The 17361-nt window shown below is 36.1% G+C and overlaps 1 protein-coding gene across 2 annotated transcripts in view; it reads left to right on the forward strand.

The window, feature by feature from the left end:
* sugct (succinyl-CoA:glutarate-CoA transferase) overlaps positions 1-17361 on the forward strand; it is a 164632-nt gene that overhangs the window by 31136 nt on the left and 116135 nt on the right. For both annotated transcript variants that reach the window (XM_051882700.1, XM_051882699.1), the window contains exon 9: positions 6542-6637. In XM_051882700.1, coding sequence (XP_051738660.1) covers positions 6542-6637 — 96 coding nt within the window. The remainder of the gene's footprint in view (positions 1-6541; positions 6638-17361) is intronic.

Consider the following 17361-nt stretch of genomic DNA (forward strand, 5'->3'; position numbering starts at 1 on the left):
TGAGATACTGAATTTGGGATTTTCCCTAGTTATCAGTTATAATCATCAAAATTAAAAGAAATAAACTTAAATATAAACTTAAATAAATCAACTTTTTGATGATATTCTAATTATATGACCAGCACCTGTATATATGTTTTAACCATAGATGCTCGTCTTGAACTAGCTCTCTTCTTCTCTATTAGAATTCCGGCAGTGTAGACGCTGCTAAGTGTATTACTGCCCTCCACAGGTCAAAGTTTGAACTAAATTGTCATGTGCAATAACAGTTCAAACTTTGACCTGTGGAGGGCAGTAATACACTTAGCAGCGTCTACACTGCCTACACTTCTCATCTGGTATCGTTTAAAGTAGGGCTGGACGATTAATCAAAGTAATCAAAACCCATTTTCCCATGTTGGTTATTTCGGGTTTTTAATCCTGTTAATACTTCCCCCTTAAAAAACATTCTACCGCATGTATAGCCACGTGACTCCGCCCGTCCAGTCAACATGCAAGTGAACGCCGAGTCAACACAGAGACGGTGCGCAAGCGGTGAGCCTTGCTCCTTCACTAAACTTTGTCAGTTGTATGTGTTTTACGGTTTGCCAGTTTGGACATTCAAGCAATTAGACGATCAGATGTGTATTATATCGAGCTACTGTGCTTGCACAGCTGCATTGTGGCACGAACACTCATACAAACAGTAGTTGCACAAAACGTGAAGATCGCGCGTACAGAGAGGAACGCAGAACCTAATTGTCAGCGCTGTCCTGTGATTTATCACTAAAGTCGCTTAGAAACTCAAAAGTTATTATAGCATATATTTTTCTACTTTTAAAGTAACTATTTACAACCCACAGCTTCACATTTAATAGAGAGACGGTATGACTAATTCACACACAAAATCGCTCTCATTACGTACTGGTACTGTGCTAATTTATCTATGATTTACAACGAGCAGAAATCTGTAAGGAATGTTACGAACCATAGATAAAATAACTACTGAAAGTGAGCTGTTATGTCAGATCACTTTTTCAATAGGAAAAAATATCCCACCTTTAATAGTCAAGCATATTTACAGTACAAACATTTTAAGTGAACTATGAGGGCAAAAAACAACAACAACAAAAAAAAACAGAAACAAAATAATCGTTCTTTAATCATAATCGAAGTAAAATTAATCGAGGTTTTGATTTTAGGCCATAATCGTCCAGCCCTAGTTTAAAGCCCTTTGAAGCTGCACTGAAACTGCAATTTTGACCTTCAACCGTTTGGGACCAATTGAAGTCCACTATAAGGAGAATAATCCTGGAATGTTTTCATCAAAAACCTCAATTTCTTTTCGACTGAAGAAAGAAGGACATGGCCATCTTGGATGACATGGGGGTGAGTAAATTATCAGGAAATTTTAATTTGAAAGTGGACTAATCCTTTAACCGATCATCCTTCCTTTACTACTATTTATAGCACAAAATAAACATGAATGAACATAAGAAGTTTTTTTGACAGAAACAGTACAACTCAATGAAATGTTTTATGTCACATAATCGCTCTAATAGTGTCTCAACTGCGGAAAGATGTCAGTAAAACAGTTTGTAAACAAATGAATTGAATTGCAAGCTTGTGAATCCAAATTGTGAAATTTGTCAGTACCATCCCAATACTACAGTACATCTGCCATGTTGGAATCTTTGAACCCTATGTTCCATAAATAACTATGAGGAACAATTTGCTTGTAGCACTTAGACTTGGAAGGAGCTGCCCAACTTGTGGTTCCCTTTATTCTTTTTTTTTGTTTTGTTTTGTTTTTTTAGTTTTTTGAATCTGTTCGCTCATCATCTCCTTTGGCCTTATGCGATAGCTAAGTCTTCACTGATTGCACACTTCAGAATCTCAGCAGATGCTGTACGTCATATTTTTCACCTAATCTGTAGCAGGGAAGTGTGCATATTCAGACTTTGCCTTCTGGAATGCATTTTTCTACTTTGCGTTTGCAACTGATTAAAAAAAAATCAATAATGCTTTTGTTTTTGCCGCCCTAAATAAGATTGATTCTATAACTGTCAGTGGTAAAATAAACAGCTGTCTGTTGAAAAATCAAATTGGCAACATAAAGACAGAAATGTAAAACAGAGACTTTAGAACTCATAGAATTATTTTTATTACCAATAAATTACATATGAGAAAATGTTTTATTTGAAAATGCTTTATATACTGTTTTTTTTTTTTTTTTTTTTTTTTTTTTTTTAAATTACTACATACTTTTCATCTTATGAGACAGTGCCTGGGTAGAGTAAGGTAACAAAAGTATCGACAATTATGCTGGGTATGTCTTTGGTTTTTGTTTTGAGTGAAACAGCTTGAAAAGTTTTTACATTTTCTTAGATGTTGTGCCAAGAACAAGTTCTGAGCTCAGGAGAGAAGACTGAGATGTGCTTTAGTTCATTCTATTGTGTTTTAATTGGAAAATATCTGGCTAGAAGAACATGTGTGCAGCAGATTGGGAGAACAGTGATATTCAGTGACCTCTTGCTACCCTGTAAACGTTTATCACATGTTAAATTAAAGATCTGTGGTGAATACTACACATGAGGTGCTATGAGTATAACAAGATGCTACTTGTTTTTTTGTCTTTGAACTCATTCATGTTCTTGGCTGTAGCTTTCTGTTGCGTTGAAGTGTTGGATAGAGTGTTGACTCCTCTTGAGTTTGTCGGGCAGCAGCAGTCTGCTGGGAAATAACTTGAGTTCAGTCCCTGTAAGGCAAGTCAGTTCACTCAGTGGCCTTATTTCCAATGCCTCCGGGCAGCTGTTTCTAAGGAATACAAGTATAGCTCCCCTTTGCTTGAATGAGAAGGGAAAAAAATCTATGTCAAAAAATAAAAATGGAGAGCACCAATACATTGACAACAAATGGATTCATAAATTTAGCTTCTTTAGCTCAAATTATGCTAAACATAAAAGGCATTTATGCACATGCATAAAAGGGGACACATTTATCAATAAAGATATTGGGACTGGATCAGTGCTGCAGAACCTGTAGCCCCAGTGCAGTTATTATTAACTAAAATTAACACTGAAATAAAGCTGAAATAAAATATACATGTTAGATCAAAACTAAAAAATAACTTAAAACTTTAACCGCTGGTTTCACAGACAAGACTTAAGCTAGTCCTAGAATAAAGTGCTGTGTTTGAGCTGTTTTAACTGAAAGCAACTTGTACTGACATCTTAAAATATGTCACTGCCATGTTGTTTTGTCTCAAGATGCACACCAGTAATGTTTTTTCTAGGGTACATTTATAAAAGCTACTTAAATGTCCTAATTGAACTAAGGCCTAATCCTGGCTTAATCTAAGCCCTGTCTGTGAAACCGGGCTTAAGTAAAAAAGTGAAAAGTTTAGGCTGGAGTGCTAAAATTAGGAAACTTAAAATGTAAATAAAAATAGTTAAATGGAAGTATTAAAAAAAAAAAAAAAAAAAAAAACCTAATAAAAGTGACATCACATAGATTACTAAAACTTAAAAAAACGAAAACTGAAAACAAAAAATAAAAGCTAATTATTAAAACATGAATAAATATTAATAAATAAATGAATGCTAATATATTAATAAATACTACACTAGTGTATATATAATAGTAAAATAACACTGTGTACTGTGTATTATAGTTTTCATTTATAAAACGGTTAGTTCCTTTCCTTGATTCTGATTGGTCAATAGCTGTGTTTTATTCACGATAAAACACGGCTATGACCGCTTCACCCAACGGTTCAGTGTATCACTACACAACACCCTTAGCAACCACTCTTAGCAACATAAACTGTTATCAATTTATATTGTTCATTGAAGCTTACTGTATTATGTAGAGTATTGTGAGAAAGAGATTGATACAGCACAGCCTCTCGTACCTTATTTCTTACTTATCTAGTAGTTACTTGACATAATGTAATGCCAGCTTTGTTTGGTTATGTTGAAAAATCTTTTGTCTTTTTTTACTAATTTTGGAAGCCACAACAAAATACACTGTAAAAAAAAACCCTGTAAAATTTACGGTAAAAAGCCGGCAGCTGTGGTTACCAGAACTTTACCGTTAAAAAAAATACGGTAGCAACGTTTTAGGTTTATTGGGACAGCGCTTAGTTTACAGTTCAAAACCATATAATTTAAAGGTTTATATTGTAATAATTATGGTTCATAACTGTTTATTTTACACACTGTAAAAAAAAAAAATTCTGTTAAATTTATGGTAAAAATGTATTTCATTAACTGATATAATGTTAATTTACCAACCTGCTGAAGTACTAATATCTGTTTTGTACCTTTGTAATACACTGACAACCACCAAACACAGTGGTGATGAGAGTCACATGATGAATCAAAGCTCATCACAAGCAGCTTTTACAAAAGCTTAGAAGGACAATACTAATATATAGAAGGTGCACAGTGTCATTCACACAAACACTAAACACCATCATGGTAAGACAATGGTAATTGTGGGAATGTCAATTTATGGTTTTTCACTGTAAATTATACAATGACTTGTTATTTTTCACTTCCAAAAACTGTAAATTTAATGGTATTTTACTGTAAAATTACATTAAATGTACTGTTAGATCTATTACAGTTATTCACCGTATATAGTACGGAAACTTTCTGTAAACCAATTAACTGTTTTTCACCGTAGCATTTTTACAGTCTTTTACCGTTAAAGGGTTAGTTCACCCAAAAATGAAATTTCTGTCATTAATTACTCACCCTTATGTCGTTCCACACATGTAAGACCTTCGTTCATCTTCAGAACACAAATTAAGATATTTTTGATGAAATCCGAGGGTATCTGACCCATACATAGTTGATGTCCAGAAGGGTAGTTGAAAACATAGTTAAAATAGTCAGTGTTACTATAGTGGTTCAACCTTAATGTTATGAAGCGTTGATAATACTTTTTGTGCACAAAAACAAAACAAAAATAACGACTTTATTCAACAATTTGAACCGTTGTCATATGTAGTGAACTCAGTGCATTTTTCCTTGTTTTCATCTGAACGCCAACTCAGTATTGGCCGAAGCTGATCATGTGAGCAGCACGACACATACATGTGATGCTGACACAGGATCCGGCCAATAATGAGCCTGATGATGGGATGGCAGCCACTGAACAGCGCCAGTGCACTCAACACACACCTGCTGTAGGTGGAGAGGAGAGAGTGATAGGGGATTATATGGAGGCCATAATTGATAAGGGCCAATGGAGGGAATTTGGACAGGACATCGGGCTTACAAGAAGTGCCATTGAATTTTTTTAATGACCACAGAGAGTCAGGACCTCGGTTATCTTCTCAACTGAAGGACGGTGCTTGTTACAGTATAATGCTCCCATCCCTACACTGGGGCATTAGGACCCACACAGACACCCTGCTGGCCTCACTAACTCCTCTTCCAGCAGCAACCTGGTTTTCCCAGGATGTCTCCCATTCAGTTACTGACCAGGCTCAACCCTGCTTAGCTTCAGTGGGCTATCAGTCTTGGGCTGCAGGGTGACATGGCTATGGCATTAATGAATTTTCTGTGTGCAAAATATATAATGATATATTCTTGATAATGACATTGATTTCTCAAGAAAACATTTGACCCTGTTTAAAAAAACACATGATCCAAGTGGACTGTATGCATTACACATTTTTCTGTTTATACTGTCTCTGGTTCAGGACGTAATCATTTTAATGAGCTTACTGCCTGAGCTATACAGTATATCTGTTTTATTAACATATCAAAACTGTCTAAGCTAAACATTCACAGCATTGTATTACCCGATTTAAGAAACGGCAACGATATGATTTAGTGTTGACCTAATAAATGATTTTTATATGCTTGCGTATGGACAAAAATGAGAGTGCTTCCAGCAGTTTAAACACAGACAGCAACGTTTTGGTAAACAAAAGCCTCAGTGTAAGACGTCATGGAAATAAACTAGCTGGAAAGTGATGAATGGGTTGAGCTCAAGGTGTACAGCAGGACAGGCTGCGGAAGGAGGCCGGGCTGGTCTGGAGCGGCACAACAATTGTGTCCAGACTGTTAAATCTTCCCCGAAATGCTTTGATCTGACAAAATATTTCACCTCCCTTAACATTCTCAGCGTCCTCTCAGTACATCGTTATACACCGCAAAATATTGTCTCAGCTGCGTTGCTTCTGATTTGATGTCACTTGGGTATCATAAAAAAAAACCTTTTTTTTTTTTTTTTTTAACAGCTTTATTCAAACGTTGCAACTAAGATGGTTTTTGAATATGAAATGTTAAATGATTTTTTTTTTTTTTTTTTTTTTTTTTTTTTTTGTTTGGTTTTGGACCAACTCTTGAAGTTTTTGTTGGTTCCTTTTCCAGAATAACAAACAGTGGATTCCAGTTGGAGGAATGTTTTACAGCACGGCCACATGAACTGCTGTGTCAGCCGCGTAAGAGTTCGCTGAACTCACTAAACAGCGGGGTGTAATGAGCTTACTGACAGTTCTCAAGATTTAAAACTTTTTCTTTTTTCTCCTTCAATATGTCTGCAGGTTGCTTGTCTAACTCACATCGCTGCCAACTACCTCAACGCTGGTATAGAAGCCAGGCGATGGGGAACTGCCCATGGAAGCATTGTCCCTTATCAGGTACCTGTACTATTTCCAAACACTACCATTTACATCATAAGCTTAAAGTTTTAATGCTTTTGAGTGTCCTCATTCTTTGCTGCTTATGTTATCTCAATGGCAATGTTGAAAGATTAAAAATGTAATTTAATTTAAAGAGCACCTATTATGCTTTTTAAATAAACTTTCTTTAGTGTGTAATGTTGCTGTTCGAGCATGAAAAAGGTCTGCAAAGTCACTCTAAAGGGAGTTGTTATTATGTCTCCATTGTAGTCTTGAGTTTTCTTCTGAGAACGAACACGTCACAAGATTCCTAATTTAAATAATTCCATCCAAAGGCATATCCAAAATAAAGGGGCGGGGCCTGATTGAGTTAGTAGTGTGTTGATACTCGCAGTTATGGCAAGGGCTGTTGAGCAATCACTGATCCAGCCGAACAATCAGAGCACATTGTGCTTTTTGGAAGGTGGGGCTTCATAGAGACAGGAAGTAAACCGAGCATTACAGAGTGCTGCAACTCTTTGTGTTTTTTGAACATAAAAACCTATTTTAGAGGAGCCCAAAAAACAAAATCAAGACTTTGTAAAAGGGCATAATATGGCCTCTTTAACCCTTTCATGCATGAATTATGATCAGTCAGGATTGTTTTCCTGTGTTTTTATTGCTCTTAGGGCATGAAAAACAAGATTTGAAATTATTTTTTTAACAAAGAGATTTTCAGATGTGAGTGGACAGTATGCGTTTATGGTTTTAACTGAAGAGATACTGTATTAAACATTACAGTAATAACAGCAATATTGTGTGTATTTAACAAATTAATGAATAAAATTATATAAAATCATGTGAAAACTATAAAATATTTACAAATGACGTTCTATACAAATAACATGCATAACATAATCAGATTACTTTTTGATGTAAGGAGAAAAGTAACGCATTACAAATAACGTGCATTATGTTATCAGATTACTTTTTTGATGTAAAGAGTAAAGTAACATTACAGGTAACGTGCGTTATGTTATCAGATTACTTTTTTGATGTAAGGAGTAAAGTAACACATTACAGGTAATGTGCGTTATTTTATCAGATTACTTTTTTGATGTTACGAGTAAAGTAATGCATTACAAGTAACATGCATTGCGTAATGAGATTACTTTTTGATGTAAGGAGTAAAGTAATGCATTACAAATAACGTGCATTATGTTATCAGATTACTTTTTTGATGTAAGGAGTAAAGTAATGCATTACAAATAACGTGCATTATGTTATCAGATTACTTTTTTGATGTAAAGAGTAAAGTAACATTACAGGTAACGTGCGTTATGTTATCAGATTACTTTTTTGATGTAAGGAGTAAAGTAACACATTACAGGTAATGTGCGTTATTTTATCAGATTACTTTTTTGATGTTACGAGTAAAGTAATGCATTACAAGTAACATGCATTGCGTAATGAGATTACTTTTTGATGTAAGGAGTAAAGTAATGCATTACAAATAACGTGCATTATGTTATCAGATTACTTTTTTGATGTAAGGAGTAAAGTAACACATTACAGATAATGTGCGTTATTTTATCAGATTACTTTTGATGTTACAAGTAAAGTAATGCATTACAAGTAACATGCATTGCGTAATCAGATTACTTTTTGATGTAAGGAGTAAAGTAATGCATTACAAGTAACATGCATTATGTAATCAGATTACTTTTTTGATGTAAGGAGTAAAGTAATGCATTACAAGTAACATGCATTATGTAATCAGATTACTTTTTCGATGTTACATGTAATGCATTACAAGTAACATGCATTAAGTAATCAGATTACTTTTTTGATGTAACAAATAATGCATTACAAGTCACATACATTACTTGTAATTACTTGTAACATACATTTCGTATGTAATCACATTACTTTTTTTATGTTAATGCACATTACATTCTAATAACAAATACATTTATTTACAGTCAAAAAAGTTACTGCAGATGAACTATTTAAAAAAAAAACAGTCAGTAATAGTTTGAATTGTAGCTGAAATATAACTAGTGATGGATGATGTCCAATTTAGTGGACAGATGATTAATCAGAATTACTACCCAATCTACAAACAATACTTGGAAAATTTAACTGTGATATGACTCATTAGATATTGCTTGATGCTACAACTTTTTTTTTTTTTTTTACCTGCAAGAGTCTCCTAGGATAGAAGGAATGGATAGATATTCCAGTGCAACTTGGCATTTTTGACTGGCTGTCGGCCATCTTGGTTTGGAGGAAAAAAAAATCAACATACAACGGCAACTATGCCATTAAAACCCTTTCTTATGCGTGAAAAGTTTTCTTATTCTCTCTTGATCACTTATTCTCAGACCCTTACTACTTATTTATCATCATCATTTGTTTGCCCTGATGAGTCAATAATGGTAATGAAGCCGCAATTTCTGCTAAATTGCCTGTTTGTTATGCCTGTGTGGCTGTCCAGTTATATTTGTTACCACTCCTCTGCTGTGAGTAATGATGTTTTAGAAAGGACTGACCAGTGCATACAAACATTTGTTTGACTGGTTCATACATTTGACCAGTGCATACAAACATACAAACCTTTGTTTGTTTTTGACAATTATTCATGAGGAGGATTTTTTTAAAGATAATTTACATGAATTTTTGTCGGATGACTGCATCTCTGGAATTGATTGTGTCCGTTCTGCCAGACACCACCTCTTTATCTGCTCTTAGAGGAAAACAGACTCACTTTATTTTACAGTGTTCATTTTACTGTTTGTTTGCCCAAGTGATTGTTGCTTAATACAAATTAGCTACATTTACTTAATGTGCAGTTATTTTATGGAGCTGCTTGTACTTGCATGTGGTGATTTTTGTTGTTAGTATTAGGCTCATTTGAGATGCCAAGCGGCTTAGCTTTAATGCATATGAGAGTAGGTAACTACAGTCAGGAGAGGAGTGAAAAAAAGAGCTGTCAAGTCAGGCATCTCCCATGTTTCGTAGTAGGCCAGCAATCTGTGTAAGCAAAGAAAATATTATGTTCATGTTCTCAGTGTCAGTAAAGTGGATTATTTTAAAATATTGCTGCTGGTACATGAGGACGAACAAGTAACTCAATTCATCTTTTTTTCCCCTTCTATTTTTAGATGAATAAAAACATGATCTCAGAAATATGATTAAGATCACATATTAAATATGTGATTATGCTGAGTGTTCACACTTTAATCTCACACACATATATATATATATATATATATATATATATATATATATATATATATATATATATATATATACACAAAATGTGTGTGATATTTTATATATATATATATATATATATATCACAGACTGTCATGGCGGCCATGCAAATCCACCGTAATTTTTGCGAATACTACAAAACTGTAGTTTTAAGAGTTTTTTTAGGTGAAAATGTAGTTGTTTAGACCTGAAATATGTGACTCATATTTAATCATAGTGCCTGTTTTACAATTTGCTTAGACGTTTTCGGAGATGCGAGCTCCAGGCTGTCAGTGGCCGTTCAGTGCTCGTGTACCCGCCGAGAACAGCATCATCTTGGCCAGTGCTTCGGTGATTTGCCGAATTTACTTGTTCCTGAGCAAATCGAATTGTGCTATGTTAAATTTGATAATTTAATATTAAGGCTATATTTAACTTACATCCTCTATAGCATAGCATAGCATATTGGCTACAATTAGATGGGAAATATCAGACGAAGACTCTTCTCCGCTCTTCAAATACATAAAACATTAGCCTTTATAGACATAGTGTTTCTTGAGCAAAGAAAACGCTGTACTTTTTTTTTTTCAAACATCCGATCTTTATTTACCTTTGCATTTTAAACAAGCAACTGCGTGCGGCACTTCATTCACTATAGAGGTGGGGCGGATTTATGAGGTTTGACTGACAGTTTGAGGATCCAGTGGAGTTACGAGGTTCTGTCACAAGCTCTTTAAAATCCTTTTGATTCGTTAAATATTTGTAAAACCCACATACAGGCGTAAAGGGTGACCAATAGCATTGATTTTTTTTTTTAAATAAAACAAAAATGAGGAAATATAGAGATATAAGGTTTCCACCTGTATTTTTTTTTATCAAATAAATGCAGCCTTAGTGATCAGAAGAGACTTCTCAAAAAAATCTTACCAACTCAAACCTTTGAATAGTAGTTTTGAAGTAGTTTAAAAATGTAGGGAAGTGACTTGCATCATTTGCGGTTCATTTGTTTGCTTGCTGGCATTGGTGTTCATTTCCATTGCTCTGATTGGTGGATTCTCTTGTCAAGATTATGGGTAGTGTAGTTCTTCAAAGGGAGTTTGGCTATTTTCTTTTCTTTTTTAATCAAACTGACATGTGGCATCTATACAGCACAGTCACGGCAATAAAACTACCACAACATTACCAAATCAAACGTGGAATAAACGTAACATCACAAGTCTTGTGGTCATAATATTAAAGAACAAAAATCAGTTGGTCACAACAGTTTACTTGTTGGTTAAGACCAAAGACGATCCTTAAATGATTCTTCTGTTGTCACTCACAACAATTCATTTAATTTCACTTAAGTTTAATGAGCTACAGCCTTTCATGTTCTGACAGCTTTCCCGGGATAAACATCGGACCCCGTTTCCACGCCACTCGCACCCAGCAGACGTTCATATCGCATCATATAGCACGTATGAAACAGGAAGACTGAAGACAGCTTCTGAATTAGTTAGCGGCTCTGGTCGGCAGATGTTCACAGTGTGACGTACAATGTCCTCCGTTTGATTTTTCTCACTTTTATTGACGAGGGGCGACCAGTGGAACGTCTTGAATGGCTAGGGTGTAGTTTCGTCCGCAGCAGGACACTAAGAACAGAAGTCTTTTCTCAGAAAGTCCTTAAGCACTATTGGCCTGCCACATGGACCTGAAACATTCACCCTCCAGCTATCATTCTACCAGTTGACCTCGGCTGTTTGACTGTTGATGTCTTATTTCTTCATTTTTCTAGCTGCCGCACAGTCTAAATGTTGACAGTTTGGTTACACTTCAACGCTTTTACCTCTGTCTTGAGCGCTCGTTGTAGAACAGCACAAGAAAAGAAGCAAGGGGGGAGCTTGCAAAGGTGTGTGGTGAAATGCAAGATTTACGATGAACCAGGGTCTATCTTGTTTTAATTACCTTGTCGGTTTCAAAAGAACTCCTAATCGCTCCCATATTTGTGCTGAATGTTTGGCCTGTTGGCTGCTCAGAGTACTATAAAGTTGTAGAGTTTTGTAACATGGCCTCTACAAGTTTTCAAGTGCAGATGGATTTATTATACTGGGTGAATGTCAAGGAATGACTGCACTTTTGTTTGTGAATGTGGTGAGGACAATGGAAAGATCACATTGTCAAGATTTTTATATTATCTGTAGCGTGGTTTGAGTAATTTTATCATAATATAGAATATTACAATATAGAAAAAAGATGAATATACTGTAATATACTGACAATATACTATATACTGTATATACTAACAGAAGGAGTTTTATTTCTATAGCGCCTTTCCACAAGCCCAAGGTCGCTTAACAAAGGTAGTTGAGGAACATTTAAACTTTATAAACAACACAAAAATAAACAAAACATCAGATACAATTAACTGAAAACACATTTCAAACAAATACATTTCAGTTGAGACTTAAAAGCAGATAGAGAAGAGATATTATTAAGAGAATGAGGTAATGTATTCCAGAGGTTGGGAGCGCTGACACAAAAAGATCATCTACCTATAGTAGACAACTGGAATATAGGAACTGACAATAGGCTAAGTTTAGATGTTGTAAGAGACCTGGTGGAGTAGGTCTGATAAATATAGAGGTGCAAGACCGTTTAGAGCAGGGGTATTCAACTAAAATTTTGAAGAGGTCCAGTTAGAGAAAATTTCTTGAAGCAAAGGTCCGGAAGATCATAATGTCTAACTATTTAGTGTGATATATATTTAAGTAGTCTAGTAGTTGTATCAACATCTGCATGTAATCAATACCTGACTGTCAAATCAGATGAATTTAGTACAATTCAAAAACTTTTTGACAATATTTATTGTCACGTAACATAGAACTGAACATGTATGTATAACTGTAGATATAAAGTTTTTCTCAACTTTCTCCGTGTCACTCGTCAGTTTCTCACTTAAGTAAAGTTGGCCGAATATTCACAGATTCGAATTTCCCAGATCACTCGTGAGCTAAACGCTGTTACTACACAAATAACACCTCTTTTCAATCGTAGTAACGTAGACAACAAGCAGCTACAACCTAATTTTCCTCAAAACTAGCCTTCGAAATGAGACGCAGCTATTGATCTCTATGCGAAGACGGCTGAGAGACAGATCGAAGGGACCGTCTGCAAAGTGCAAAACCTGAAAAGCGTTACTACAAAAACAGTCATAACTTCAATGTTACACACTACTGTCACTAAATTCAGTTCACACATCACTGCTGTCCTGCTGCTTATACTACACTTATTTTGGAAAAATGTTTTTTTTTTTTTTTTATATAATGAAAAATATGTGTAGGCCTATTACAGTGAAGTTATTAAATATATTTTTCATAATAGTATTATGCAAAAATATTAGTATAACTATCAGGACAGCAGTAGTGTTTGATTTGGAAACAATGCAGTGTATTACATTGAAGTTATTAAATCTTTTTCATAATAGTCATTATATATTTTCATAAAAAAAAAAAAAAAAAAAAAATCATAAAAATAATGCAAAACGTCTCTCAGCCGTCTTCGCATAGAGATCAATGTATTTTGTCCACTGCGAAGGAAAGCTCGTTTTGAGGAATATTAGGTTGTGTAGCAACCGCGTTTAGCTCACGAGTTACTGATCCGGGAAATTCGAATCTGTTAATATGCGGCCAACTTAAGTCTGTTTCTCTCCCTTTCTTCGTCTCACTCGTATTTTTTCTCAACATTATCCGTCTCAGTCGTCTGTTTCTCCCTCCCTTTCTCCGTTTCCCTCGTCTTTTTCTCAACTTTCTCTGTCTCTCACCTGTTTCTCTCCCTTTCTCCGTCTCACTCTCACTCGCCTGTTTCACTCCCTTTCTCCGTCTCACTCGTCTTTTTCTCAACTTTCTCCGACTCAGTCGTCTGTTTCTCTCCCTTTGTTTTTTACATGTATTGCTATCTTTCTCTTTCTTACTACCTTCTTTTCATCTGTAACTTGCCTCTAACTCGCATCTGTCTGCACTGTAGAGTCAAAGTTTACCGCCTGGAATGCACGGACTTGATTGGCTGAGTGGTATCACGTGGGATGGCTTAACTCGCATGCAATTGGTCTGCTTTTCATCATCTACTAAACCACTACCGTAAAGACTTCAAAAGCTGCGCCGGTAAAATAGAAGTGTTCCGTCTTGTTTTAAATCATAATCTTCTGTTTTGGCTGTAGGTCCGGGTCCGTATGGGACGGCTTCTGGGTCCGGACCGCGGTCCGCCTGTTAGTGACCTATGATTTAGAGCCTTAAAGGTTAACAGGAGTACCTTAAAATGAATACGTGATGCAACAGGTAACCAGTGAAGATCATGGAGAAAGGGAGTTATGTGAGCATTGCGTCTAGTTGAGGTGAGCACTCTCGCAGCTATGTTTTATACATACTGTAGCCTTTTATGTGTTTTTGGTAAGCTAATTAACAAGTTATTAGTGCATGAACAAGGGTTTCTGTATCAGCCAAATTGAGGGAAGGAGCCAAGATGTGCAATATTATATAGGTGATTAAGAAATACTTTTTAACAACTTAAGCAATATGTAAAGCAAAGGAAAGAGAGTAATCAAATAAAACACCAAGATTATATACAGGGGAGGAGGGTTTAACAAGAACCCCATCTGTGTCAAAGAACAGGTCCATTCTATTTCCAGGCATGGTGGAGCCGATCAGCATTATTTCGGTTTTGCTGTCATTTAGTTTAAAGTCCCCCTGAAATAAAAATTTCATTTTTTTTAAGCTTTTAGTATGAATTATGTTAGCCTTCAAGGTTATGAATAAGCTGGTGCGTTCCAAAACAATGACACAATTCACATTTAGGAGATATAAGCATTCAAAACTTACAGTCTCTCACTTCCGCTAAAGTGGATCACGGATTTTCATGACATCACCGCGCACTTCAGCTTCTCGTCAGATCTTCTGTCCAATCAAATGCTCTCTACAATCTGAAGTCCCACCCTCTCCTACACTATAAACAGATGCTGAAGCTGCGGCTGAAATCGGTCATTTGTTCACACATTTACTAGTTTCTACCTGGTGAATGACACATAGTGCACTATATAGAGGATAGGGAAAGGGGCGGAGCTGTTCGATATGTCCCGCCCTGTCTTCCTGTTTCAGTTGAAGCTACATGAAAACGTTGAATAATGCTGCGCGTTTCATGGCAATTCAGTGGGCCTTTAAGAACATTCAGGGATATCCAGTGATTGATTTCTCTAATACATGCACTGAGTGAGTCAGGCAGAGATGATATATCAGTGGTGGTGGTAAGATAGATTTGGATGTCATCTGCATAACAGTAAAAATGAAGTCCACACTTGCGTATGAAGTGACGGCATGTAGGTGATTAAAAAGTAACGGACCAGGAACTGAGCCCTGTGGAACACCTTGTGTCGGTGGAATTGTGGTGGACATATACCCTTGCATGGTGACATAGTACTTTCAATCAATGAGATAAGAAATGAACCAGGGAAGAGCAACCACTGGTTCTGATATCAGAAAGACGGGAAATGAGAATATCATGGCAGATAGTATCAAACGCTGAACTTAGATCAAGGAGAATTAGGATGTTTGTAAACCCAGAATCCATAGAAAGAAGGATTTTATTAACCACACGATTAAGAGCCATTTCAGTGCTGTGAGATGGGCAGAATCCAGACTGAAAAGGTTCAAAAAGAGCATTTACAGTTTAGTAAGAACATATTTGAGAGGGTACTACTTTCTCAATTTTTTTTTTTTTAGAAATAGTAAATCAGAGATGGGCCTTTAATGGTTCATATTCAAATGATCCAGGCCAGGATGGGTGTGACCGCAGCAATTTTTAATTCGGCAGGGACAATAGAAGAAGATACTAAGCTATAATTTACCAATCTGGTTATGATGGGTGAAATAATCAGAAGCACACATTTTAAGGTAAAGCAGTCGATGCACGGTCGAGCTGACAGGATGTAGTGTTAGACATCATGATTAGATCATGTATGGCATATGGAGTAGTGGTGGTGAAAACAGTGAAAATAGAATTTAGTTTTAAGTCAACAGTTTTGTGAAAGTGCCTGAAAAGTGTCCATCTCTAGGGGTGGGAATCTTTAGTCACCTCACGATCCAATTCGATCCGATCCGATTCCGATTCTGGGAGTCCAGATCCGATTCCAAAACGATTCTTAATTAATTAATTAGATTACCGACTTTAAAATCTTAAAATCTTTACACAAGTAATTATAAGTCGCCTACTTTTTAAAATAATTAAAAATAGTTACAAATTTCTAAATTAAAACAGTTGTTTGTTAAGAATTTTAAACTTATATAACTTCAAAACATACAAGCAAGTAGCAAATAATAAAGAGAGCAAAGAATCATATTACAAGCAATAAATAAATAGTGCTTTCAGTATTTAAGAGTGTCTGAACGTTTTCCATTCAAGAACTGAGTGATTTTTCTTTCTCATCTTTACTGTTGTTTGATTGTTACTATGACAACATAAACGGCGGGAGTCCTGTTCGTTTAATCCCTTAAGACATAACTGGCTGTGTTTAGATTAATTTTGCATCATAAATCCATTTTGAGACGCAAGTGCATTAAACTCCACTTGCACGGAGTCGCGCACAGCCGCATGCGCGAGCACTCTTCACAAAAGCGCGCGCCAGCATTTGAAATTGAAAGCAGCCTTCTGAGTTTCATGTTTTAAATATATAAGTCAACTGCATTCCAAACTACATAAGTGATGACTTCGTAGAGCATTTGTAAGGAAAATACCAGCGAGTGAGACCGCGCACTGCATGTGTAACATCAAACGCGCGTTTCTCACAGGCCATCCTGTGCAATGAAGCCCGCGAATGTCCTTTGTAATTCGCTTCAACCTTTCCGAACTTTATGAATGATTATTTTGCGGAAGGAAGCTTTTATGGGATTAATTTTAAGAATGACGCAAACATATCTCCATATCAGTATAAAAGCATAGTAAAAACTAACGCATTTGTACCAACACATCATACCACCCACCTCCAGTATCTGAGGGGTTGTACATGCTGCCATGGCCTTGCTGGGATGTTGCTTACTGGTGTGTTTGCTTACTGGACCGTGTCAAAACAGCTCACATCTATGGTTTGTTTTTTTGCCCATTAAAACTGTAAATCTGATCGCAGTTTTTCCTCAGCAAGCCACACGATTTGAGGTATCATTCATGTTCATGGAACAAACGGTGTGGGGCGAGTAATGTGCCAACATTTTTTACTTATGGGTCAGTTGTTATGGGTCAGTTCAGATCCTTCACCCTAAGTATCACACTAGTAACACTGAGGCTCCCCAAAAGATCTGAAGTCACACCGCTGCCTTTCTGTGGCATCTGTTTCATTCAGGATATTGAGTTACACCCCAGCAAACATGGTACCTCAGTGTCTAGGCTTCATGCCAAATCTCATTAGTACCTCAAGAGCGCTATCAGGCAGAAACGCTTATTAAGTGCAGATTTGTTTCTGTGCAGGCTCATCTGGTGACACAAGT

This window comes from Ctenopharyngodon idella, chromosome 23, assembly GCF_019924925.1.
Source record: "Ctenopharyngodon idella isolate HZGC_01 chromosome 23, HZGC01, whole genome shotgun sequence".
NCBI classification, from domain to species: Eukaryota; Metazoa; Chordata; class Actinopteri; order Cypriniformes; family Xenocyprididae; genus Ctenopharyngodon; species Ctenopharyngodon idella.